Source organism: Symphodus melops (assembly GCF_947650265.1).
Source record: "Symphodus melops genome assembly, chromosome: 8".
Lineage (NCBI taxonomy): Eukaryota > Metazoa > Chordata > Actinopteri > Labriformes > Labridae > Symphodus > Symphodus melops.
Window position 1 is genome coordinate 4626868 of NC_136698.1, and position 26697 is coordinate 4653564.

The 26697-nt window shown below is 40.4% G+C and overlaps 2 protein-coding genes across 2 annotated transcripts; one reads left to right on the plus strand and one right to left on the minus strand.

Moving 5' to 3' along the window:
* The first annotated feature begins 21272 nt into the window (after nt 1–21272).
* cfap144 (cilia and flagella associated protein 144) lies at nt 21273–22596 on the plus strand. The gene is made up of 4 exons (XM_079349879.1): nt 21273–21518; nt 22014–22073; nt 22228–22331; nt 22478–22596. Exons 1-4 carry the CDS (start codon nt 21392–21394, stop codon nt 22574–22576), a joined length of 390 nt encoding a protein of 129 aa, XP_079206005.1. The 5' UTR covers nt 21273–21391; the 3' UTR covers nt 22577–22596.
* Nucleotides 22597–22598: 2 nt separating this feature from the next.
* Nucleotides 22599–26215, minus strand: ebna1bp2 (EBNA1 binding protein 2). Its single transcript, XM_079349878.1, has 9 exons — nt 26048–26215; nt 25793–25876; nt 25421–25593; nt 25010–25133; nt 24602–24691; nt 24262–24337; nt 24016–24106; nt 23766–23937; nt 22599–23294 (listed from the first exon to the last, which is right to left on the minus strand). Exons 1-9 carry the CDS (start codon nt 26117–26119, stop codon nt 23247–23249), a joined length of 930 nt encoding a protein of 309 aa, XP_079206004.1. The 5' UTR covers nt 26120–26215; the 3' UTR covers nt 22599–23246.
* Nucleotides 26216–26697: the final 482 nt, after the last annotated feature.

Consider the following 26697-nt stretch of genomic DNA (forward strand, 5'->3'; position numbering starts at 1 on the left):
GTTGCCTGAAAGTTAGTTTGAGACAGCATCTCTAATGTGCCAATGGCCACCGATGGGCTTCAAAAGTTCTCTTCAGAAACTGACAGGTGATGTCACACAGACTATGTCCATGTTTATATACAATAGAGGAAAACCTGTAGTTTTTAAGAGTTCAATCATGTTTCCTTAAAAGCAGCTGGATGCATTTTGTCATCTTTATTTGTTTTATGCACCTTTTTAGACATTTTGAAGAGTCTACATTTGATTTATTTTTCAGGTAAATGTGTTATATCGTTTCAAAACCAGGGTGCAGACTTTATACTGTCGTTTTACATGTGTTGATGAATGTTGGGTTTTAGTCTTAAAAAGAAAGTTAAAGACTTTATTCCTCAGAAAATGTGCTAACATGATGTGACTTTATCACTTTGTTAAAGGGCAATGAGCAAATGTGTGCAATGTGTTTCTGGGAGACAGATTTCATACTGGTGCAAAGGAGTAAAAGAGACATACAAAAGATTAGATAATCTAAAATGTCAGCACAATGTAAGTCTCTCTGGTTCAAAGAAAACATGCTGTTTGTTGCTTGGTGCCTGTTTGTTTTGTTTACACGAAGCTGATATGATCCAGCCTCTGTGCTCCAATCTGTACTACATCTGTCTCCAGGCTTACACTTAAGATGGTGTAATGCTCAAAGTTGGCAAGGAAGACAAGATACAGATGAATAGCAGTAGCAAGAACCATGGAGTGCAGAATAAATGGTCAGTAGAAGACGTTGCGTTGTAACACTGAATGAGTCTTTGTTGTTTTCAGGGAGGGCATCAGTGCAGCGACGAGGGAGAGAGGCGATGTGTTTTTGACTTTAATGAGGAAAGACATTTGTCAGAGGGAGACGGCTGCAGCCACGAGCTGCTGCTCAGCGGTGATGCATGAATGTGAGTTTGTGTGTCGCCTGCTGCGTCATGCAAAGTTAATGTGCCACCAGCACACGATATTCAGAAACACTGAAAATTCATACACACGACTAACTCCAGAAACTTTTACAGAATGAAGGTGTTGTTGCACACACGTACACACAAACACGCACGCTGTGTATGTCCAGCTGTGTCAACAGGTGCACATTCATTTAGTCCTGCTAAAGTATCGTCCTGTGAGGCGGGGGGGCCGTTACACAGTCAATGTGTGTGCACTTGTTTGTGTGTTGATGTGTGTTTTGAGGGCGATGGGTATAATGATGGTAATTAATGATCCTGCTCCATTGGAAATGTGTCATGTTGTCTCCCCACCTACTGCCTTTTTGTCCAAATACAACCCATATTACTAATCACATAGTAGGCAAGCACACAGAGGAGAGAGCGAGAGAGAGTGAGTGTGTGTGTGTGTGTGTGTGTGTGTGTGTGTGTGTGTGTGTGTGTGAGAGTGATCAATATAGAGTGAAAATTAAATCCTGTCGATGGGTGTTAATGTTTGTCAAAAAGACTTTCTTGTCTTGAGTGTTATTTATATTTAAGTGATTCTTTTGTGAATTTCTGAGACATGACTCCTCCCAGTGTGTGTGAAGGTGTGTAATGGCATGTTTTACTCAGGTTGTGAGGACATACTGCATATTATTACAGTCATATTTTGTTACCTTTTCAAAATGCCAATTCCTGTAAGTCTTTTGATTTTGGAGGTATCTTACTCATCAGAACTTGTCATGATATTGAGTTTTATTGGAAGGAATTCATAATAAACATGCACAAATTACTTTTGTTTACTTCAGACTATGTTAAAAAGGCTGTAAAAATCAAGATGTGAAATATTCTGCATGGACCTTAAACTACCCCAAAATTTTCTTTATGATATTATGTAGTGGTTCATGAACTGAGAAAAATAATACTTGTAGTTCTGACCAAACCTGACAAAGAAGAGTGAACAACTAAGATTGTGCTTTGGCAATATTTACACATTCATGGAAATTAAGCTTATTGAATTAAATTACAAATTACTGTGATCTCGGTTTGTTTTTCTTCTTTTTGTTTATTCTGGCTTTTTTTTTGTTAGTGTGTGCAGGTGTTAATGTGTACGTCCCTCACACACGTGTACGTCCTTATTCAGTTTTTACAATTTAAATTTGTATTTTCCACACTTGAAATGTTTTTAGAAACTTCCAAAAAGTTCATGCTACTTTAGAAAGCCTCTATTAGAGCCAATGGATGTCAGACCTCCAGCATCTTTTATTCAATTATTCATTCACTTTTGCAAATATAAATAGACCTGCAGATACTGGTACTCTGCTAAATGAAATCCTATCGGAATGAGAGATGAATATACAGTACAGATGGCAAGAAATTAGACATGGTTTGATTTTCATATGAAAGTTAAAATTGAGCTTGTAAAGGTTTTTGTATAGCTGTAAAAAACTTACAGAAATCACTGTTAATCAGTGAAATGTCCTCTGCATGTCAGAAGATGACTGTGTTGTGTTTACATGCCCGTGTGTGTGTGTGTGTGTGTGTGTGTGTGTGTGTGAGTGAGAGAGAGAGAGAGAGAGAGAGAAACATCTGGGACTGAGCTCTCCACATCTGTCATTTTGGAAAGCGTCACAGCAGCTAGGAAGGAACAGATGATAATCCACGTGGGACAAATTAGGACACTGAAATGAAAAAAAAACTTCACAGGGAGCAGAGATAACCACAGCACTCCTGATGAAGCCAATTCTCCTGAAGTGAGCCAGTGAGCTGTGCTCTCAAATAGGTCTTCTGTTTCTAATTTGTGTTGCCTTGGAGGTCTTTGGGGGTTCAATACATTTACTTTGTTGATCCTCTGGGAAGAGTTTGGTCTGGACACATTACTGCTGCCTGAAATCAATGCAGTCACAGAAATAGTACAACACAATGTAAATAAGGCAGTGTTATACAATACACATCACCCGTGACATCAATTTTGAATTGCTGCTTTTGGCTTGTGGGGGTAAATTATTGCACGCTGATTTATGTTCACATGTGAGATTGCTTTTTTTCCGAGTTCAAGTTGTTCATTCCAGTGCAAACAGAGGTTTTATTTTCCTGTTTTGCTTGTGGTTAGAAGTGTGAAACTACATCGCAGGTTTTTATCGCACTATATATTTGAACCAATGAAAGTGTCTTGTTTGCTCTGACACACCAAAATGAACTCCTCTTGAAGCTGCTGTATTTGTGTATTTGTAGTCAAGGAGAGGAACCACGTTTTATTCATCTCAAGTGATTGTGACTTTGTGACTTTGGTTTTACAGCCACCCTGAATCAGGAGGTTATTTTCAATATGAATGCATGGATGTTTAAAAGCGTGTGGACCTTTTTGTAGTTGCAAAAGTTCTTATAGACTCAAGGGCTTGTATTCAACATCTCAGCAAGTCACAAACTCACACACACACACACACACACACACACACACACACACACACACACACACACACACACACACACACACACACACACACACACACACACACACACACACACACACACACACACACACACACACACACACACACACACACACACACACACAGATCCAAAAGGGAGTGTGTGTGTGATGAATGTGTTCTGCTCTCCAGAGATTCAGACAGATGTATTCTCTGAGGACCCAAACCCAGCAAGCTGTCCCAGAACTGGCTTCAAGCTGTTTCTCCGGAGATAAGAATTTAAATAAAATGTTTGAGTTAAAGAAAAAAAAAATAATAATAATTTGAAAAACTCACTTCAAAGCTCATCCAAGAGTCAAACTGTACTATCAAGTCTGAAAATCTGCTCAAACTATGAGCTAGTGGGTTCTGATTTTATGCCGTGCAGCTCCATGACAGTACCCACGTTTCAATAACAAACTGGAGAGATAAGGAGGGCTTTCAGAGAATGAGAGTTTCAAAGAGGGTGTTGGTGTCAGCATCTGTTTTATGGGTCAAATGATGTAAAAAATGCTAATTTAATTTCCTTGAACTGAATCAGAAAATAAATGAAATGCATTTGATTCTAAAGATAGATACATGTGCAGCCCACGTGGAAAGAATGTACCTGGATTCATTTTCAGGAGCCGTAGAACAGGAGCCTTTGATGCACATTGGCTTCTGCTTATAAACCTGGAGAGATGAATCAGCTCAGTGCAATGCCTTCAGCATGTATTCCTTGATATCAGCTGCACAGCACTCTCTGCTTTAGAATATATTACTGATTTGGTTTGCTGAACATATTTTGGAGGATGCATCAATGGCTGCTCAGATAACATTCTGAGAAGTGTGGGATTATAACTTAATAAATCAATGCGTCAACATGGACTTCAGTATCCTGGTTTTATTTGTGCACATATCCCAATTGAAGAGTTTTGGAAAAACACGACTTTGCAACCTGGAGAAAGTTAACTAGATACTGACGGTGGTGATTCTAGAGTCTGTTGGAGCCCTAGGCATAAATCAATTGGGGGGCCCTCCAACCAGGCGGGGTGCCGACCCTTATCCCTCTTCCTTTATTTTGGATGTTTTTTTCTCTCCTGTAGATGGATAATTCCTTTCATTGTTTTCTTTGCCGTCTTTCATTGAGAAACGTTGTATTTTCACAGCAATAATGTATGCAACGCTCCTTAGGGAGGTTTCCCACTGTCGTTGAAAAACTTGCACACTTTGGGTCAGCCACTCCTTTGGATTAAGTTTGGTCCCCTTTTGATCTGAGGCCCCAAGCAGTGCCTCTGGACAGTGCGGCATGAATACTCATAACCCCGGTTACTGACAGCCAAGTATCAGCACAATAAACATGGCAGCGACTTTCAATTCATTCTTTAAATATTCAGCGATCTCCTTTCTCCTGACTATATTTTCTCAGTTCTAAAATTAGCTGCTTCATTTGTTAACATATCTTATCACTTGACATACTGGACATATGGCGTTGTTCCAGATTTTTTTCACCAGCATGCTGTGAAATGACAGTGATGGGTAAGATTTTGCACTTTTTCTTTTAAATTTACAACCTGAAACTCAGCAGCAAATCCGTTACATTGTATAAGGGGTATGACAGAAGAATTAAAAATTAACTTGTTCTTCACTCATATAACCATGACCATCAAATATGTCTATCTCCAATATGGCCTTCAGAGCATTGATTCGTCACCTGAATGACCTGTATTGTACCCGAGAGCTGTATCATAAAACACCAAATAGAAGCTCTTTATCTCTGGTCTATACTGTGTTGGTGGCAAAAGACACATGCTCTGGCAAACAAGGCCTCCCGTGCTACGTGTGTATTTGTGTGTGATGTGGAGGCGGTTGGTGTCGGTTGTAACCAGATCCTGGTGTTTGGCAGGTGAGGAGTGACAGACAGCAGAATAAACTGTCAGGACTTTCCTCTGACCAGTGATCCCAAAAAAGAAATGACAGAGGATGGAAAGAGACAGGAATATGTGTGAGCTACTGTCCGATTGCAATTGCACGCTTATTTCACTTTAAATGTTTAATATGATATGATAAAATATAATTAATTTTGTTAATTTGTTTTCGAGAAAATACCAGTACTAATTTCAAGAGAAACATTGACTCCCATTTTAACCACATGTTTCTGATACACTGTAATCCTGACATCTTAGGATGCTTTCCCCATGATTAACTTACATCGAGGCCTCTACCTTCAAAATGCAGGGAAAAAAAGTTTTAGGTGTGATGACCCCCCTAAACCACCAGGGGCAGCAAAGACTTTATCACATACATTTTCAATGGCCTTGTTGTCTTTACTTTCTAAATGTTCAGCAAATAAAAAGCTGACAGTAACACAAAAATGGTATTGGTGTGTTAGGATAGGTTTTAAATTAAATCTGTTTATAAAGTCTAAAAATATGACTTTGATGTTACTTTTATTATTATAACCACAGATTAAATCAGTTCATGGCTCAGTGATTAAATCACATGGGGGGGGGGGGGGGGGGGGGGGTTTCTGGCTGTCACGCATGGAGAGCATGCAAGTTTTTCCTCGCCTTCTCCATTCAGGGAGGAAGCTAACATGGAACTGAATGTTTTCAAGTCTGATATCATAAAAAACTCGTTAAAGTATCAGCTTCCCTCCTGACTCATCGTCTTTATAGCCTCGTTTCCACCAAGCTGTCCGGTTTGGTTCAGTCCAAAAAAACCCTGAACTTTCTTGCATTTTCACAGCCAGCCGTAAAGTTTTAAAGCGGAGTGGAGCTAGCCGTGTCAGCTATGTTATAGTGTGACACCAAATGTGGCCAGCTATTATTAAAGTTAAACATTCAAAAAGAACCGGGAAAAAGTAAACAAGGGACCGTTTTAGGGTCATATCAGTCCAGTACGGATCCCTTATTTTAGTACCATTCGCCAATAAACGGGTACCAAACTAGCCAACAAAGTGCAGAGCCGCAGACTATAGGTGCAGAAGGCTTGTCTCCACATTTAGATGCAAAACAAGAGCAAACTGCAAAGAGCAGGACAACTTTTTGGGTGTGTTTGTGTCTGAATATCATTAGCACTACATGCTTTGTGAATAAGACCTCGAGAAGGAGCGGATAGCAGGAGAGTGCGCTGCACAACTTTTGGAGCCAATAGTGGCTGCAGTGCATTCTTAATGAATCAGGCCCTGAGATGGTTGCATTTTTGACCTCAGGGTTGAAAAAGTTGTCTGGTTGCATTCAGTTTCGTGAATTATTGGACACTTAAATTGCCCAACATTTCAGAACTTAAGACTCTTAATCCGTCCCTTGCTTCAAGCTAAACTTTTATCTTCTCTTAGTTTCTCATGTATCTAGACAAGTGCACATAGGAAACTAATACATCACTGGCAGAACATGGCATTTGGGAACAAATATAATCAGCTAAAGATGAAGCTCATTAGCAGACGTAATGTGGTGGAATGAAGCCTTCTGCACACAAACTGCCAACCCTGCTCTGAAGCTCAATGCACACAAACCACTCTGCCAGCTCTTTATTTTCTGACACATTACTGTGTGAGGGACGTACACCTGCACACACACACACACACACACACACACACACACACACACACACACACACACACACACACACACACACACACACACACACACACACACACACACACACACACACACACACACACACACACACACACACACACACACACACACACACACATTTTAACAGGAGAGCTGTAAAAGGATGGACTGTCGAGACACTGCCAGGTGAAAAGTGTGATGATGGGTTATTGGCAGCAGCTGCTGGCTGACAACCAGCACTCCATGTAAAGCCATGTAAGCCCTCCAGGTGTGTGTATATACTAAGAGTGTCTGTGTACGTGTGTAGCTATATATTCTGCGTTTTCTCCGAATAGGAAAGTGCCAGTCAGCAGTTCAGCAGCCGTGGGAGAGCACAGGGGAGCGCTTAACCAACAGAATGGCCCTCCACCTCTCCTTTCACTTCACAAGCATTAACACAGACACACAAACAGTCTCCACGCACGCAACGCAACACAACTGCACAGAAAATGTCAGCAAAGCTATCTTTCTCTCACAGTTTGTGTTGAAGGAGTGGGGATCTGGATGTGGATGAGACGGTTTGAACTCTCTTTGCAGTTGTTGCCAGCTCTTTTTGAAAGCCAGGAGTCGTGCAGAAAGGGCCTCTGCATCAATGTGAAAGGGCGTGTGAAGGCGATAGAAGTAGAGAAAACATGAACCCACATGTTGAGCTGAAGACTAGCAGGGATCTCGATCAATCGATCTAAAAAAGTCTAGTGGCTTTGAGAGGCAAAAGTAAAACAAGACTTAAGGAAACTAAAAAGTGTAGACAAAACAACAACTTAATACATAGTGTATTAGAGATATTTTTTTCCCCTGGTCAATCAAGTTTCAGTTCCTTTGTATTGGACACGTAAAAAAAAAAACCTCTTCTGGTAGCAGCACAAGTTTGAACTCTTTAATCCAACTCCAGCATCTCCTGGCCAGTGCGGAGTAACTGGGGCATATTTCACCAGTATTGATCTAGCATTACCCTCACAATATAGAAGTACTTGACAAATCTGTCCATTAAAGCATTCTTCTTTCTTGTTCTGACAGCTGAAAAGCAATTGGATTCTTCTCTTATATTGTCCCCAGTTTCTCTATGATTGACAATCTCGATTTCGAACGCGCAGCTCCAGCACTGACCTGCATTGTGAAGGCCTCCAAACGCTGCGCTTTTAATGAGCTGTCTGTCTGAGAGTCCGTTTGGATTTAATAAGCTCATTAATCTCTATCTGCTCTCCTCCAGACACGGCCAAATCAAAAAGCGAATGATGTTCCCATCTTTCACCTTACAGCGAGACACTCGGATTGATAAATAGTCTAAGTGAAGTCCAGAGAACAAACTGTTTACTTCTCTTTTCCCCGACTCTCATTCAGCCTTGAGCTTTCCAGGTTCAAATGAATTTGGGACAGGTGATGTCTGAATGGTGGAATATGGAAGACATGAAAGCATTTGAGGGTGATGCTGGGAGATGAAGAGAAGTGGAAAATGAGAGGACTTACATCAGACTCTGGGCTGGCTTTCCTCACTGATGTAATGGCTTAAAGTGGAGATGATGACACCAAACTTTAATGTCTTTCATTGGAGGACTGATGGGCCGTCGTCTTGGTGAGCAGCAACTGTCATTTAAGCATCTCATTGGAAGCCATAACATGTCTCCTCTCCTGACGTTTCCTGTTATACAAGAGATACACCAGTGAGGCAAATGTGTGAAAATATTTCAATATTGATTTCACATGTACAGCATTCAAAACTCTCTGTCTGTATTTCTCTGTTGATCTCTGTATAGGCTTTCCACAAAAAAACTACTGTGTGCAAGTAAAAAAGTGTTTATTCCCTGTGAGCCACGCCAAATAACATCCATGAAAAAGCCTTGAGGTTAAAGTTGTTTTTTGTTGTTTTTTTGGATTTAGTGATAAGAGACATCACAAGGTAGCTAACAGGACAACTTTACCACTATTTAAGAGTTAAATTTGAATGCTGAGCTGCGTTTTAAACAGCTGGGAAGGAAAAGGCTGAAAATCAAGACAGTCGAGCCACATAGCAAAAGCTTTGCACTTGAGAAAGTCAGGCTGGGTTAAATGTGTGTTAAGCTTAAACACAAATATTGTATTGTGTCAAGTCTGTGCTGGTCTCTTACAAACAGTGAACGACAGCAGCAACCTGACCCCTCTTTTGTCGCTTGGGGTAAAGTGGTAGCTGTTGACAGATTTGACATTTAGTTGGACTGTCAACAAGAGAAAGAGGGAGAAGGCTCGAGCAACGTTACTCCTGACTTCTCAAGCTGCAGAAAACAGCCCGTTTGTTGTGCAGTTGTGTTTTTTATGATTGGACAAACCTAACACTGTCGCCACGCAACACTATTTTCTTTCTGTAGATGAAGAATCTTAATAACTTGTAACTTGTGAATATCTAGCTTTTAAATTGTAGAACGTGTCATTGGGAACTTGTGTTTCATATTCTATGCAGGATAATGTTTTATAAACTCTCGTACGAGTCACTAAGTGTTGTTGCAAAAAGACGAAAGAAACCTGATCTTTGATGTGACCTTTCACACTCGGTTTTATCTGTGCTGATTCACACTCAGTGTTGGCCAACTACACCTTGAACCTTAAAGCCCCTGTCAGGTTATATACGGCCCGTCTTAGGTTTCCTAATTGATGTCTTGAGTTATTAATCATCCCTGCATGTCATGGTGGGTTCCAAGTCTTTCACTATCAGTCAGAATTAAGAGTGAGAGTGGACCTCTTCACTTTCAGCGTCTCAACTCACTGCGAGATAAAAAATCTCAGATCCCCAAACAGACTCCACAAATAGGTTTGTTTTCTGATTGATGACAACAGATATTCATGTGGTTGTGATATAATGGATATGAACATATCAAAAGGATCGATGGTAAGACAATATAGTGTTGGATACCACAGCGACACTATCGTTTGTGTGTCTTGTTCAGCTGTCTTGAGCTCCTTTCACTCGAGGGGAATGAATGACTGTCAGGCCGTGACAAAGCCAGATCCTTTTCCCAAACAAAGTGGCCACTTTGGCCTGGAATTTGACATGAGTGATAACCCAAACGCTCTCTCCCAACAACCTTTCTATTCATGTGATCCCAGCCATGGACACTTGGGTTTGTGCTATTAGCCTCACAGCTACAGAGGGTTAATGATGCAAACAAGCGAGGCAGTAAATATCGAGAGGTGCTCTGCTGATCTGGGGTTGAGAGGTGGCCAGTTTTAGAAAACCTTTAAGGCCCTGTGTCCACCTAGCATTTTCTCCGGACAGAAAAGCGCTGCTCAGGAGTGTTTGCATTAAGCGTTTGTTCGCTGAGAAGAAAAGCGCCGCACGTCAATCCTGTCTCTATGACAACAGAGACGGCATGGTTCACATTTGAGATCATTTTCATCCCAGCAGACTCGGAGCAAAGAGGACGTGAGCACAAGACCCGATCCTCAGGTTGCTAAAATACGGGGAATGTCACATCAAAAGGGCGCCAGTGGGGTCAACAGTGCCTTTCTGAAAAGTTTGGAGAACGCTCTCTACCCATTAAAAAAACAACTGAAAAAAGACGCTTGGAGCTGAGAAAAAAAAATGATAGGTGAACACGGGGCCTGATATTTTAACAATTCTAATCCAGAGGATGATTTTTGTCAAGTTGTTTTATTCTTGTTTGCTAAATTCAAAACACTTTCAGGACAACATTTTAAAGCGTGAATAAACCCTAAAGATTGATTCTGGAATATTGAGAAACCGTTGATCCGTCAGCACAGGCAGCAGTGCTGAGGAAGCAGAATCTGACAGCAAATACTAGCGTCTTAAAACCAGGTCTAAAACCAACCAAAAAGATTTGACGAGAACTTTCCCCTCACTGACTGTTGAATATTTTGTACTTAGAGAGTTCACGCTTTCCTCATGATCTCTTTGTACTTAGAAAAGTAAAAGAATGAAGAATTATTTTCAGCCTATTTACAGGGTTGGTCCAAAATTTGACAACACTTTGAGGTCCATTGTTGGGGATTTTACTGCCAACTCTCAGGCCTCGCCAGCAGTTTATTATAGCTATGAAGAGAGACTTTATCCTGGTTGTATTCTTCCTTTTCACTGGCAATATTCTCTATTGACTTTGGCTGTTTCTTGGCACTAATGCATAATCTTTGACTATGGGAAGACACTCAATAATTCAGTTGCATTAGTGAAAATGTTTTCGAAGCAGAAGCGTCCGGCCAGAGATTCACGGCTTATTTAACTTTTACGGCGATGTTAAGTGATGTTTTCTAAATTATTGTGCCACAAGATGTTTGGAAAAGAGGAGACGAGGGCTGACATTTAAGTCTTAATGGAATCTATTATGTTATGTTCACAAAGCAATAGCAATAAGCTCATTAAAACATATTGGAAACAATTAAAAGAAAAGCATTGCTTCGAGTTGCGATGAGACTTTATTGAGTTGTCAGACCGCAGGGCAGCACAGACAACCAATAAAGTAATCAAAGCCTTCGCATTGTTTTCCACACTGAAAGCAAAATTCCACTTCAGATACAAATTAATCTGAATAACAATATCCCCAAACAAATGAAAAAGTTGGATATGTTTGAAAATTCTCACAGAGTAATGATGACATGAAACTGGAGTGCCAGAAATAAAAAATAAGGTCACTTGACAACAATCAAATGGGAAAATAAATCAAAAAAGAGTTGTTGCAGCAAAGCAGGTTATCAAACAAGCAGCGGGATGGTAGCAACAGGTAGCAGGGAAAAAAGGGATGAGTGATTACAGGTAAGAGAAAAACAGCTGCAGGTATTTGCACTGCTGCAGCTGCTGTTTGATTTATGACTAACTATAGAGAAACTAAAAGACAGAGCTGAGGTGGTTCACTGTCAGTGAACTGTATGCATCACCTTTTGTTTTTCTAAAGTCTACAGCGACTCTAATGGAGCACCTTTTACAGTATCTAAAGGTTTACTTGTGAGTCACAATCCTGTTTATTGTTTCTTACTTTTTCCAAAGTGTTATATCTATAACTCGGCATTTTAGCCTGTGTGCAACATTTAGAGATTTTCAATTGTATAAATGTAATAAAATGTTACTAAATAAATCCTGTGTTTTCATGACAGCTTTTCACATATTCACTGTGTGTCCTAGTCCATGGAGCCTGCTATGTTCCTCCAGTCACCACCGTATTTCTCCTCCTAAGTAAGGGAGGAGAGGATCTGCAACCTCGATGCTTCATGCCACTGAATCCAACACAGAAGGCCTCTAATACTTGATGCATGACTGAAAGTATTCAACTTAAATGTGGGTAACACAAAGAGAGTGTTTAACAGCACGCTTAATGATTTCCTAGAAAAACTCTACGGGACACCTTAAAATACAAAATTTAACACGTCAACAACTTAATATTTAATTGTGTTCATTTGCCTCTGTCTTTGCAGCTTTACATAAATTATTAAACACAAGTCAATATTTAATTTGGTTTATGTTGAGGAAGCAGCAGTTGTTTTTCTTGAAAAGTAACTAAAGAGATATTGTCAAAAAAAAAGATCCCCAAAAATTATTAGGAAATTACAAGGACAGAAATAAAATATATGGTGGCCCTGAAGGTCAACTGTATAAATATTTCACCTGCTGCAAATATATTTCACAAACCGGTTGGGTATGCCCAAACTGCTTGGTTGTGACTGGTCTGTATAAACATGTTCTGCTGCTCTGTCTCCGATGTGTCGTCTCCAGTAATAGTAGTGCAGCAAATCTGATTATATATAACACATATTTCACAGTATGGACCTCGTGTGGTACGTTTGGGATTCCTTTGTTAACATTAGATTCTGATCCTGTCAGTATACAGTCACTCTGGAGATTTCACTTGTTAATGAAGATGCAGCGCTGCCGCACTGCTGACATGAGCACTGCGTCTACCTTTATGTGGAGACGTACTGATCTGATCAGCTGAGACCGCTGCCACATCTGGAGCTCTATATTACAACAAACAGAGGGCTTATGAGTTTGCTAATGCATGATTGTACTCTGTTTGTGTTTGTATGTGCAACCCCTTCATATGCTCTGAACTCTGGATTGGATTGTGTTGTCTATATTGACCAGAAAGTCAAATACGCACATTACAGAGGGGGGTTGATAAGCGAGGCACTGGGGCAGGGAATGAAAACACAATTTCTTCAGTTAAACGAGGGGGTGTGAATCAGGCCTGGCAAACAATTTCTCCCATTCAAAAAACGTTTCATGTTTCATCTTCTACCTTCATATTGGCAAACACTCCAGCTCTTATAGCCAGAAAAAGACAAACCCAGAGGTGTCCTGTCTTGTCACCACTTACCCAGCTAACAATGAGCAACTCACATGCTCTTGCTAGCAGGCAAGGCAGAAAAAAAACCCATCAACCTGACACGCTCACCCCAGGCCATCGCTGCTAATAAAGACAAGCCAATGCAGTCAGGAGGCAAATATGTGGAAAAATTAGATTAAGAGTCCCTTCATCGCAGCACAAGACGAGTGTTGTTGAACACACCTGAGTTTACGCGTCAATACTCCCTGGATAAAGTGTTGGATTATGCCTCAGTCCTGGGGGTTGAGGCAGGAGTGAATAATGTACTGTGACATTGAGATTTTCTGTTCAGTTTATCATCATTACACTTAACAGGTGACCTACTGGTTGCCTACTGCTGTTTTTTGTTCAGCTTCATAACCGACCAACATTCAGAAACACCTGAACAAACTCTTAAAATCAGCGTCTCTTTTCAGTGCCAGGACACTGCATGGTCAAACAGCTTTAAATTCTCCCTGGTCAAACCACATTGCTACAAACAGGGGTAAGGTGAAATAGACAACGAATGCTATGCCAATATTTGTAACACCAATCTTATTTTATAAGAATCACAAATTACATTCACTCTAAAATATAGTCAGAAAGTTAGAGTTCAATGCAATACAGCTAATTTGAAACGGCCTAGAAATAGAAACTGTATCGTCCTTTCCCATCCAACTTGTCACAGTCCACGCTTTTGTAACCTGGTGGAGCATGTGGCATTCAGGTGTGCTTGTTCATGAGAAAACCCAACCTCAACCAGGAAGACACAGAGCAGAGATGTTGAGAGAATGAGTGTCACGGTCGAGGGAGGAAAAACAGGGAGGAGGACCCATGTGCAGAATAACAAAATTTATTAACAAAAGATAAAACAAAAACTTACGAGTTGAAAACTAAATCCAAAAACGAAGAACAGAGAACATCCAAATCCAAATTTCAGGGCACATGCACGAGAGACAAACGACAGCAACCAAAGACAATGAACCGACAAGAGGGTAAGAACACACAGAGACTATATAGACAGGGTAATCAGACACAGGTGAGACTAATCAGACAGGTGAGGACAATCAGGATAATCAAGACAGGAGGGAAACACAGAGAGGCAGGAGACCAGACAAGAACACTAGAAGACAAGTACAAAGTAAAAATCAACACTGACACCACCAAAACCAGAAATACAAAAATAAAACAGGAAACACCAAAGACTAGACTTAAAACATAACAGGAAATAAACTTACAGGCAACAGGGAAACACTAAAGACCAAAGCAACCACACCAGAAATCACATACAAGTAACACAGGAAACACTGAAGACTAGACTACAACTTTAAACTCTGGAAACACTAAAGACTGAAACTAAGAAATATAAGGAACTCAAAACTCTGAAATATAACAAATATAACAAACCCAAACCATGACAATGAGGAAACACTGTGAGCTAAGTCTGACAGAGAGCAAAAAGAGAACAAACCACGTGACAGACAGTTTCTTCTGTGCTTAATTACACATTGTGTCACAACACATTTTAGTTTGATTCTGTTTAAGTAATATTTCGGTCACAGTTTCTCTGCACAATGAAATTTATATGCAAGCTAATAATCTTAGTTTTTGGAAAATGTTCTGTAAAATGTCTAGGATTAGAGCAGAAATACATACACACATGAAGGCCCTCAAAGATTAAAAAATTGACAATTATATCAACTTTTACTGACTTAACCTCATTTTACTTACATCTTACTAGCTTAATAGATCTGCCATTTACACTGAGAATTGCAATGCCATCTGTTGTAATGTGAAAGTCATATTTACATTTTTAAGATGCAGATTTATGCTTTGTACAAGAAACCTTTTAACTATATCTCCAACTTTAGCACAGGTATACGCCGTATAAACAGCTTCAAACTCCATGTTTCCCCCGATCATTTCTTTTACATATATAGTCTCTGGTCCATTCTATTCTTAGGTGTGCTGCATGTGTCCAACCTGAGAAAGTCTCCCTCAGTGAGACAAAACAGGAGATTACAGACAAGAGCAGTGGTGACACAGAGCTTCCATCTGATGGTGAGACGGCTTTCCCACGGCCGACATGTCTCCAGCCAGGCCCAGACACCTCCAACACTATCAAAACAAGCCAGAGAGTGTCTGTGTGTTCGTACATGTGCATGTGCATGTGGTCTGCTATCACCTGATGTTTCTACTGCAAGGTGAATAGATAGAACACACACATCAGGCATTTGTGTTTGTTTGTGTGTGTGTGTGTGTGTGTGTGTGTGTGTGTGTGTGTGTGTGTGTGTGTGTGTCTGCCTAAAGGTGCCCAGCCTCCACAAACAGGATTGTTTAAAAAAGAGAAGAGACAAAAAAAATCCATAATCAGATAAGTAAACACCCACAGTCCCTGCTGGGGTTAAAAAAAAATTGGATAGAAAAAGGAGATAAATTATTATCTGAGTGCGTGAGGAGACAACGGGCTGCGATGGGAGGGATTGTATCTGCTGTTAGATTAGCGTTCTGGTTGACTGGCAGCCACAGACACAGCAGACACGGGGGTCCACAGCCAAACCACAAAACCACTTTCTCACGGTCTTCCCTGGAGATCACAGTACAGCTACGTGTGCTGCTAAACAAATTCTTCACAACTTCACTGCCTGCTAAGAAATGTTTAGCTTTGATACTCAGTTTTTATTAGTGTCGGGATATTATTTGCGCGGTATATTTTTTATATGCTTTGGTTTTGATATTTTAGGGAGACGGTCTGGTATGGCACTTTGACACCGGAAACTGTGGTGTGTATTTCCAACCAGAGATCAAGGTTTGTATTAATAATCATGTCCTTAATCTTACTTTGATCTCAACCAAACATATTAACCCCCTTTCACATAAAGCAGGAAACTGTAGCACTACCTGGATTATGTTCAAAGACACCATGCACAAGTTGTAGGGAGATAGTAGGTAAGAATATTTCTGCAGCGTAACACCTGTTGTTTAGGTTATAAAAAAAGGATTGTGTAAACATACTACATTAGAATATAAGTTTTAATTATCATTTGGAAATTCTTATCTCATTTTCCACTTGTCTAAATGTCAGCTTAAAATATGACGATTCAAGTATTCAAGTTTTCTCAAATATTGACGGCCTATTGTTGACTGTAGTTAACGTGGCCACGCCACTGGAGTGGTGGCCAGGGGTGGCATAGAAATCTGATCCTTGAAATCTGATTGGCTACGCCAGGTGCCAACCCAAAATCTAAATCTATGATTATTTGCCCAACCAGAGGTGGTGCAAATCAACTATTCTGGCTGTTTTCAAATGGCTTTTAGCATTTAATTAATAAATAATGTGTGTGTGTATAACACGTTCACCTGTTTTCCAAGAGCAACCGCCACACTTTACGACATTTTCTCTTCTACTTTGACCACATTGAGAAACAGGTCATTCTCCCTTTTTTTTTTGACTTGTTTTTTTTTGGTTCAAATCATTGCTGTCTGTTTCTCTTTTTAGTTTACTGCAATTTACACTTTGTTGCAAGTTGGTTTTCAGAGACTGTAGTCGACGAAGGATCACATTGTGATAGAATTTGGATTCACTGTGCAGCCCTACAGTTCATAAACAAAATGTTTTTACTTTTAATATTGCTTGTTTTGGAAGGCAATGAAAAAACAATCCAGCATGAAACTATGAATATTGTCCTTTTGGAGGCATGTCATGTCGACAGTGCACAGTATGGGCTGTAGTGATAGGAAAGACACAAAAGAAAGGGCTCCAGCTGGATTTGAACCCAGTTCTTTGAGGTTAATGGCGGTGCTCGCCCCTGTCACATAGTTTATTACTTCATTTACTATAATAATATGTCCCAGACAAGTCCTGGGAAATGTGCTTCTGCTTGGATGTTATCATTGTATTTCTGAGAAGAACAGCAGAAGAAGTTACGCTGACCCTGTGATGTTTTTTTTTTTTCAATACTAAGAATAAACTTCGGCTTTCTAAAGAACGTGACTTACTGAAGCTGCATTAGCTCACCTCGAAATATACATTATAGTCTCCCATCATTTTCTTATCACTGGTTAAACTGGTGACATTTTCAATATAAGCGGTTGTTTAAAATTCAATCCCAGGGTGCATTTGTGCAACAGAAAATCAATTTACATTTTTATTAAGTGGTGCTTGATTGAAAATGCTACAGCTGCCTTTGAAACTCAGTCACAGACACTCAAAGCAAAGGTCAGCCGCTAGCAGCATGAAAAAAAGAAATACAGAGGAATTTCATGTGGGTTAAAAAGCTCGGCAAACATTTCCTCCTCTTAGAAAAATATCAGCTGCTTTCATTAGCTATCAAACACATGTTAGAGTGGATTTAACGGAGTGTGAAGGCACAGAGCGTGCACCTCTCTGTTCAAGCAAATGTAGGAGGAAATGGCTGAATAATACATGACATCGTGTTTAATGAGCAAGGCGACAGAGGGCAATTAAAACAGCGTCATGTTGGGAAAGGTCAGAGGCTGGTGGATGGAGCCGGAGCGAGCTTAGAGGACAGCGAGTGATCTGTGAGGAGAGACATGATTCTAAGGAAAGAGACTCCGGCTCCTCCATGACTCACAGTCTGTGTCTAAGGAGATAATGCTGCTCTTTTTGGAATGTAAATGTGAGATAGTGCAAGTGGATGATTTGTTCAATCAAATTAGTTGTGTTTTAATTGTTGTTTTTTTAGCATGATGGTACACCTGATAGCCTGGAGATAATATCCGGCGCTCCATGTGCAGAGGCAACATTTCTCATCACAGCAGCCGTGGGTGTGAATCCGCTCTTTGCTGCATGTCATCCCCTACTCTCCCCTCCCAACATTTCCTCTCTCTCTTTTGCGGTCCAATCCAATAAAGGCAAAAATGGCTCAAATAATATAACTTAAAAAAAAGTTTAAAAAAAAAACGTATGTTAATAGTTTCATTTAACATGTGATGGGCAACAACATCCGGCAAAGGGACTGTTGATGAATGACGATAATTTATCTGTCTGAATGTTGTTTCATGTAAACTGTCACTCTTCAAAGAAAAAAAAATACAATCTTATAGAACTCCTTTTTACATCCTAGTAAATGTTTGATCATAAAAAGCCTTGTTAGAGCCTGAAATATAGCAACTACCCGAAATGTAGCAACGACACAAAGTAGTATCTTAAAAAAACTGGTCAAAATGCTGAGCCCAAAACTTTATAACTTTTTGCCCAAAATCTTGTAACATCTTGTTACATTTATGTTTTGGTCTCAGCATTTTGTTACATCATCAACTAGTTATTACATTTTGGGTTTTGTTACATTTTTTTGATAACATTTCAGGTCATTGTTAAAGTTTGGTAATTGTTACATTTCGGGCTCTAACATGATAACGTGAGCTAAAACTCACAGAATAGGTCTAAAACTGTTCTTCATATTGTTATAAAATATACCAGAACATATCCCTCCTGAATCCAAAACAAATCCAAATTCCCAAATGTTCCCTTTTTTACTAATATACGGCACCAATTCATCTGCTGGTAGCAGATAGCTTCCTTAAACTGGAGCATGATACTGTGGCCACCACCCAGTGGATGAAATAAGAAAGCATAGCCAGTTTAAATAAAAATACATCTTCTTCATAGCAATTAATTCTTTTGATGTTTTTTTGTAAAGGTCCATATTTCAATGACAAATATAAAATTGCAATTCATTGTGCAGCCCTAATACATTTATACTTTTATTACAAAGAGAAATGGAAATGGAAAATTACCTAACCATAGAAATAATCTAATGTTTCCTACAAAAATGTAAAATAGAAAAGAGCATGGTGTAAACTAAAACATTTGATGTTTGACACAGCTGCCTCTCATAAAAAGTTCTTCAAATATCAACCTGTGACACCCTGTGCATGTGTTGGACACTGGAGTTGCACAGACTCACAAACTGGCCTTTTACTACGGCAAGCCCCAGGAGCTCAAAAAGCTGCCTTGATGATAACTCGCTGCGACGCTGTGACAGGAGCCAGGGAACAAAGCTTGACACCACAAGCCCTCCCGTCCTCCCGTATACATATTGCTCACTCTCCCTCACGCACACACACACACGCAGTACCCTCCATCCATCCACACACACACAGACACACACCCATACACACACTGAAAACACTGAAATCTCCCCCCTGCAGCCCCTCGAGTGTCTGAGTTATTACCTGTTTCTGTTATACTGTATCTCTCACGCAGGGCCAATAAAGCCTGAATCAGGTTATGAGACAGGAGGAGAGAGCTGAACACATCAGCCTTTATTAAGCTGTCTGTTACTGTGAGAGGAAGCACGCACGCTCAGACACACAGAGTTCGCACAACAAACAAAGGGAGCATAAAAATAGGATGATTACTTATGATGGGGGGGTGCAGATTGGACAGTGAGAGAGGGAAGAAAGGCTGCAGGAAGAGACGGAGGAGAAAACAAATGAAAGGGAAATGAAATGAGAGTAGACAAGTGTTGAGCAGGATGGTCAGTCACTGCAGCACACACACAACAACCATCCAACCATAAGCACTATTTACCAAACGTGAATGTGCTGTTACTAACGTGTGATTCGTGACACCACAGAGTGGAGGAAGTCAAGTGTGCTCCCGGACAATGTGAAGAAACGCCACTTAGATTTGTATCTGTCCACACTGCACTGTCACAAGGTCACTGGCCATCTGAGCAGTTCTTGTTATACTTTCTTCCAAAGTTTCTTTTTTTCCAAGAGGAAAATTCTCACGGCTAATTAACCCAGAAAAACACTTGTTCTGACTAGTGTGCACACACTCAGCTTTTGTGTCTCTATATATTGAGGAGAGAACATGTGTGTGTTAAACATACCTGGCCAATAAAGCTGATTCTGATTCTGAGAAAAAAAAACCCCTCAGCCTTCAAAAGTCAACACAATGCAGACGAAAAAATGCATGTAAAAAAACTACTTTAAAAAAATCACACACTTGCACTTTGACTGGATATCCTAACAATCTGATTAAGCCATTTATTCAGTGCCCTCCCACTGTATTTCATAGGTCTGTTAGCTGCAGGAAAACATTTACAACAGGCGACAAAGCAGCACTGGTATGAAGACAACAGAGTTAGTGGAATTAACAATTGGCTCCTGAGAGATGACAGACTTCAGTCACATAATTCCTACGTCAGAGAATATTGGGGGGAAATATTGCCAAATGTCTTAATCAGACACATTGTTATTGAAAAAAATAAAAAGTATTAATTTGCTAACTGAAACTGAAATACAAATAAAGCTTGAGCTGAAATAATAATCCTGAAACTACATGTGTTGTGTGTTTACTAAAATAGTGTAAGAAAGATAATGTCCTCAGTTTTCATCAGACAGAAGCACATGAGGAACAAAGCCTTGTTACCTCGGTATTCATTTTGGATCAGCTTGCTAATAACAGAAAATTAAACTTTTTTTACATTATTTATCCTATAACATACTTCTAAAATATGCACTCTTATAACTTATTTTAACACAACAAGTTATTGGTTTTGGTCATCTGCAGTCCAACCTGTAGATTATCTACAGCCACTGCCAAAATACATCATTATTGTGTTGTTTTGGTTTTTCATTTTGTGGGATAAAAACATCATAAAGCATATTTAAAAATTATGATAAATCATACCTCATAAAAACGACAAAAACAATATTTTGTGGATCAATGAGAGAGAGAGAGAGAGAGAGAGAGAGAGAGAGAGAGAGAGAGAGAGAGAGAGAGAGAGAAATAATTTCCTTTATTTTAACTGTGATGTTCAAACGGGCCTCATAAGTAGCCATATGACTCTTTGGTCTGCAGTGGCCTAAATACACAACAGTCAGAAGATAAACTTGAGTCACAGTCATGACCGTGCAGTGGAGCTCGTTTTCTCTGCTAATAAAACTATCGTGAGCGCGCAGCGCCATCGTGCGGTCAGAAGACGCTACTGCACCCATAGACATAATATACTACACCGGTGTTTACTGTTGCCAGGTAACGCACTTGCTCGGAAGTTCTTCATTTAGCCAGCTCCTGACTTCAGAACTGTTTTTTTTTTTTTTTTTTTTTATTGGCGTGGTTTGTTTGTCTTTGTGTGATGGCAGAAAAGGAGAAAGAGAAGCCTAATGTGGTCCATCAAGACGCCATCCGTGTCGAGACGATCAAGAAGGAGCAGAGATGTCAGAAACTGACCACGGAGTTTAACTTCAATCCGTACAGGAAAAGTAAGGCAGCCCTGTTCCCTCCTCAAGCTTTGAACTTTAAAGACAGTAACGACTACAGGTAGAGACAACTTACAATAACAAAAGATATTACTCAGTTACACTGGATAATTTAATGATACAATTATTTCCAGCGAAGGATTCTGATTGGACAAGAGGCCTTCACGTTACGGTGCTTTTAACCCATCACTGGGCCGCTAACTGTTATGTATTACTCCGCCCCAGCCATGTGTTATGAAACATTAGACTAATAATAAACACAGCAGATAGTGTTTGTCCTCATGTCTCATTTCACTGGTTGTGACGTCAGATTTGACGGGGTGCTAAAGTCCTCGCTCATAAAACATGCTTTGCCTTAAATTTTCAAAATGTAACTCTGGGCTCAGTATGCCACTATTAAATGTCCCATGTTTCTGTATGATTGATTCATTCAACTGTGGAGATGTTTTAATAGTTTTTTTTTTCTCCTCATAACGTGTGATTTTACTCTCCTCTTAGTCCACGTGCTGCCAGACAAACCTTTGGCTAGAAAACCAGCAGAAGTCGTCGTAGACACCAGTGAGTCTACATTATGATGGATCTATAGAGCAAATCGTTATATTACAGTTAAATTAAGATAAAAAACACTTTTACATCACTTTGACACCTGATTCCCAATGAGACATGAGGTTAAGAATGTGTTCTTAATTTTGCACCAACATCTTTTTTACAGCTGAATACATTGATGCCATCCACAGAGCCAACATGGAACCTACCAAGAAGTACCTGATGCCACAGACTGAGAGTCAGGAGATAGGATGGAGGACAGCTCCACTGGTGAGGGAAACATTAGCTGTAATGTTAAAAATCAAACAACACTTCATGACTACACTGGGCAAAGAGCCTGCACTTTGACTATGGGACTGTAACCGACTCCTTAAAACCAAACTTATCTCCAGATCTAAATACTCTGTTTTTTTTAGATCCCATCACACTGGGCCGACAGGAGATTAGATTTCAGACGAGTCAGCACAGATGTCACCAGAGACAATGTATCTGCCCTTCTGCTTTCTAAAAGATAAAAATGTTGCCTGAAAACTAACGTCTTTTTCAGATTTTTATTTCTCAAACACACACGTCATCAGCACAAGCTGCCCTTTAGCAGTTCCATCGCATCAAACAAAGACTTGCAGGGCAAACATTTGCACAGGTCTATACAAAGCAGACTTGCCCATCACATTCTAATCATATTAATGAACGGGGGAAAGGGCAGAAGTAGCAGCTGCTCAATATTATAAAATGTCATGTCGCACGGGGTGAATCGATGAGTCGAGGAGCTGTGTTGGGGGAAAGTAAAACAGAAAAAAAGAATCTGAAGGGCACACAGTTCGGACAAGACAGCAAAGATGTCCACATAATACAGATAAAAAAAAAGAGAAAAGGATGTTTGTGGATACGTCTTAATGTTGAAATCCTCTCCTCAATGTTTGGGTGCTTCTGTGTCGTCCGCTTCTGGAGCTGCCTTTCTGCCAACAGAGCGGTTCTTCACCAGGCTCGGTCCCTCAGAGAGCCGGCGGGGCATTTCTCTCGTTATCTCTCTCTGTGGCTTATAAGGTCCTCCAAGATATTCACGGCATATTTTTATAAAAGGCATAAAAAGTGTAGAAAGTAAAGATCTGCCTTCTCTTAAATGTGTCCTGATGTAAATCCTGCATGAAAGCTCAGCAGTCCAGTCCAGCCTTCGCCCAGCGTTTAGGAGCGAGACTTCATTTTCCTGCGCACAGTCTTGCCCGGGCGTTTCTGAGAAAAAAATAAAATGGAAAGAAAATAAGTTTCTCCACAGAAATAGCTTAAAGATTTCCACGAAGTTTGTCGGGGTGAAAAACGCTGCCACGGAATTAAAGCGCTGCACGTTGGCGTCGTCTCTATGACAACAGTCACAGTCTGTAAAAACATCCACTGAATGACCGGTACTGCACAGATCAATAGTTAAAATATGTTTTATATCTGAGCTAGTTTCCCCCCCCCCCACTTCATGATAAGCATGAGACGGAGGGTGTGCCCCTCGCTCCATGTGACTACAGTGCTCATTTGAAGAAGCACCGGTGACATCAGCTGTGTATTTATGAAAAGCAACTAGGATTGGTTAAAGAGCTCAGGAAAAAGATTCTGGATGCAGCCATTTCTCCGCGTAGCCGCCTGCTAATGCAAACAGCGGAGGTGGACACAAGGCCTTTTATTAAAACAGATGTTTTTGTGTGTGGGACTCACGTTTTGTTTTCCTCCTTTGCCTTTATTCCCTCCCTTGCCGCCCTTCGCGTGAGCCACTTTGGCACGGAAGCCGGACACATCGTTGAAGCTCTCCTTGGTGTTCCACTTCTTTCCGCTCTTCTTCCCTCCAAAGCCAAACTTTTGGTCCTTGTATTTCCTCTTGGCGTTGGGGCTGTCCAGGGCAGAGTCCACAGTTTAGTTTTCTGTGATCATCACTTCTGACACACACAGCGAGGCTGTAATCACTTACCCCTTCTTGTTGGCCACCTTCTTGGGTCCCTGTGCCGAGTCCTTACCCGGCTTCTGGTCCCCTTCTAAGAAATCCAGCTTGTCCGTCATACCTGAGAGTGTGGACGATCACAAATCTTAAATCTCAAACACAAAATATATAATCACACATAAATATAAAAGGAAATACGTGGCAAACAAAAAGTACATCTGCAATAAAGATCAACATTTAACATGTGCAGCAAACGAACAGGGAGTAAGAAGCTACCTTTCTGGTATTTCTTCACGGCAGACATCATCGCTTTCTTCTCTTTCTGCCTCTTCTGGATCACTTCTATTTGGACCTGGAACACATTTTAAATGAATCATCAGTCACTCAGTGCAGCAACAATGAATACTTGGTCTCCACGAGCCTCTTTAGAAGGATAAAGTCAAAGTTCTGAATTTACTAAGACGCTGGTCTGACATCTGTTTTTGAGTATTTTTCAACAATGTAACAGCAATGATCAGGAGTGTAAAGTCAGACATCTGAGGCACAGAAATAAAAAACACTGTTTACACTCCACTTTTTTTCTCAGTGAAAAAAAAACAAAAAAACAAACACCAACCTTTTTGCCAAACTTCCTTTGCTCCCGCAGCTTTTTGGCCTTCTCTGACTTCTCCATTATCATCTGCTTGGAGATCAGCTTTTTCCTGATCTGCACAGAAAACAAGAGACGGATGAAAGTTTAATGGAAAGAAAAAGTAACTGTGCTGAGTGTCAGCGTATGTAATGGACTATCAACTAGTAACCCAGATTAGACATCATTGAAGCCTTATAATATTTGAATAATCAGCTGGATGAGTTCAAGTACATGTCAAACATTGAATCATCTCCTCAGAAAAAAAGAAATACAGAACAAGTTTTGTCATAACTAAGAAAACCTATATAATGTATGATCAGTTTGGTTGAAATAATGTCAATTCTAGGAGTCTTATCCTACGAGTGTTATGCACACTGTTCGTAGAGCGCTCACCTTCTGCATGTGTTGGTCTGACTTGGCCATCTCTGCAAAGTAATCCTCCGGCCTCTTGGTGGAAATGCCGTGCTTGTTTAAGAGGGGCAGCGCGTCCAGGACTGTCGCCTGAGCCTGACGGTAGCTAGGAGTTCAAAAGAAGAGAAAGAGTTAAGACTGAGCAAAGACAGTAAGTCACAGTATGACCACGAAGAAGAGGATGCAGAGCCCACAAGGGTGTCGTGTGTGGAATTAACACATGTTTGCTGGAAGACAGCACGGCAAATTAAACATCTGAACAGGCGGAGTCATTTAAAATGTGTTTTCCATGAAAACTCCACCTACGGAGATAGATTGAATTATCCAATCAACATCTCCAGAACAGCTGCTCATAAACCTGTTTGATGTGGGGCCACACATCGAATCACTCACAAGAACATCTCCCTTTGGAAATCATCTTCCGCGTTGACGTCTCCTTTTGTTGGATTTGGAGCTTTCCCTTCGGCTTTGGACAGAACGTCTTCAGCGGGCAAGTTCGTCAGATCCAATCTCTCCACCCAGGGAAGGTCTTTACGGAGTTCAGCAAGACACTGCTTCAAGCCCTCCTGCATTACAGCAAACACACACACACACACACACACACACAATGGCATCTCATTAAAATGTCCTAACGTGTGTTATACACACTGACACAGTCATGCCTGTAATATATATGACTGCCCAGAGTGAATCCACTTCTCATAGGTATACATGGAAGATTAAATGACTTTGGACCATTTTAGGCCTGATGAAGTATTCACTCACCACGTTGTTGACTAACTTTCTGGGTTCATCCACCAGAACATTCATCCCTGGTTTCAACAAGCCCTTTGCAAAAGCCTCTTGAAGCTGCAGCACATAACGTCGAGGGTAATGATGTTTAGTTTACAGTGATACGAAACAAAAACACAACATGCTTATTTCACAGTCATTTTAGCAATTATATATACGTTTATTGTATAATTATGTATTTTCGTTTTAGCTTTGCTGTTAGCTGTTAGCCGCTGTTAGGTCCCTCACCTCACTGTCAGATAATTCACTGTACTCCTCCTCGGACTCTCCGAGCAGAGACTCCTCCTCGGCCGACTCCATCCTCCTGATGTCGAGGAGCAGAAATAAAACACGAAGAACTTAGCTAAAAAGGTCTGTGGACTCAGAGAAAAACCCCGCTCACATGGACCCAGCGTTTCACGTGGGGAGGAAATGACGTCGAAGAGCGCGTCATTCTGTAGCGCTGACCAAAACATTCCGCTGTGGAAAAGACTCGTTCGATGAAAGGTTCCTACTTGTATTATAAATCACACACAAACAATGTTGGATTAATTATTACCGCCTAACGCCGAAAACTTTTTTTAAGGAATTTTTTAGGAACAATTTTAGGAACTTTCACTGTTTTTGGACTTTATTTAAAAAATAAAAATAAAAAACTCACTCCTCGTTGTGAATATGAAAAACATTTTTAGGCTGATTATTAAGGGGAGGGGTGGGGGACAAACTTAACACGTTTGACTTTCAGATTTAATCAAATATAAAGTAGTAAAAAAATAACTATAGGCTTCATTGATTATTTAATGCCAAGGGACTCCTCCTGGAGGTGCTGTTGTGTTTCTACGCAGAGATATACTGAGAGAGAAATATTTAAACATCTACTGAAACCACTGAAATGCCAG

Coding starts and splice junctions, on each gene's coding strand:
- cfap144 (XM_079349879.1), top strand. CDS start 21,392: ATGGCAGAAAAGGAGAAAGAGAAGCCTAATGTGGTCCATCAAGACGCC. Junction 21,519..22,013: donor CTTCAATCCGTACAGGAAAA/GTAAGGCAGCCC, acceptor CTCTCCTCTTAG/TCCACGTGCTGCCAGACAAA. Junction 22,074..22,227: donor AGAAGTCGTCGTAGACACCA/GTGAGTCTACAT, acceptor TCTTTTTTACAG/CTGAATACATTGATGCCATC.
- ebna1bp2 (XM_079349878.1), bottom strand. CDS start 26,119: ATGGAGTCGGCCGAGGAGGAGTCTCTGCTCGGAGAGTCCGAGGAGGAG. Junction 24,107..24,261: donor CGTGAAGAAATACCAGAAAG/GTAGCTTCTTAC, acceptor CCACACTCTCAG/GTATGACGGACAAGCTGGAT. Junction 23,295..23,765: donor GCAAAGGAGGAAAACAAAAC/GTGAGTCCCACA, acceptor TTTTTTTCTCAG/AAACGCCCGGGCAAGACTGT.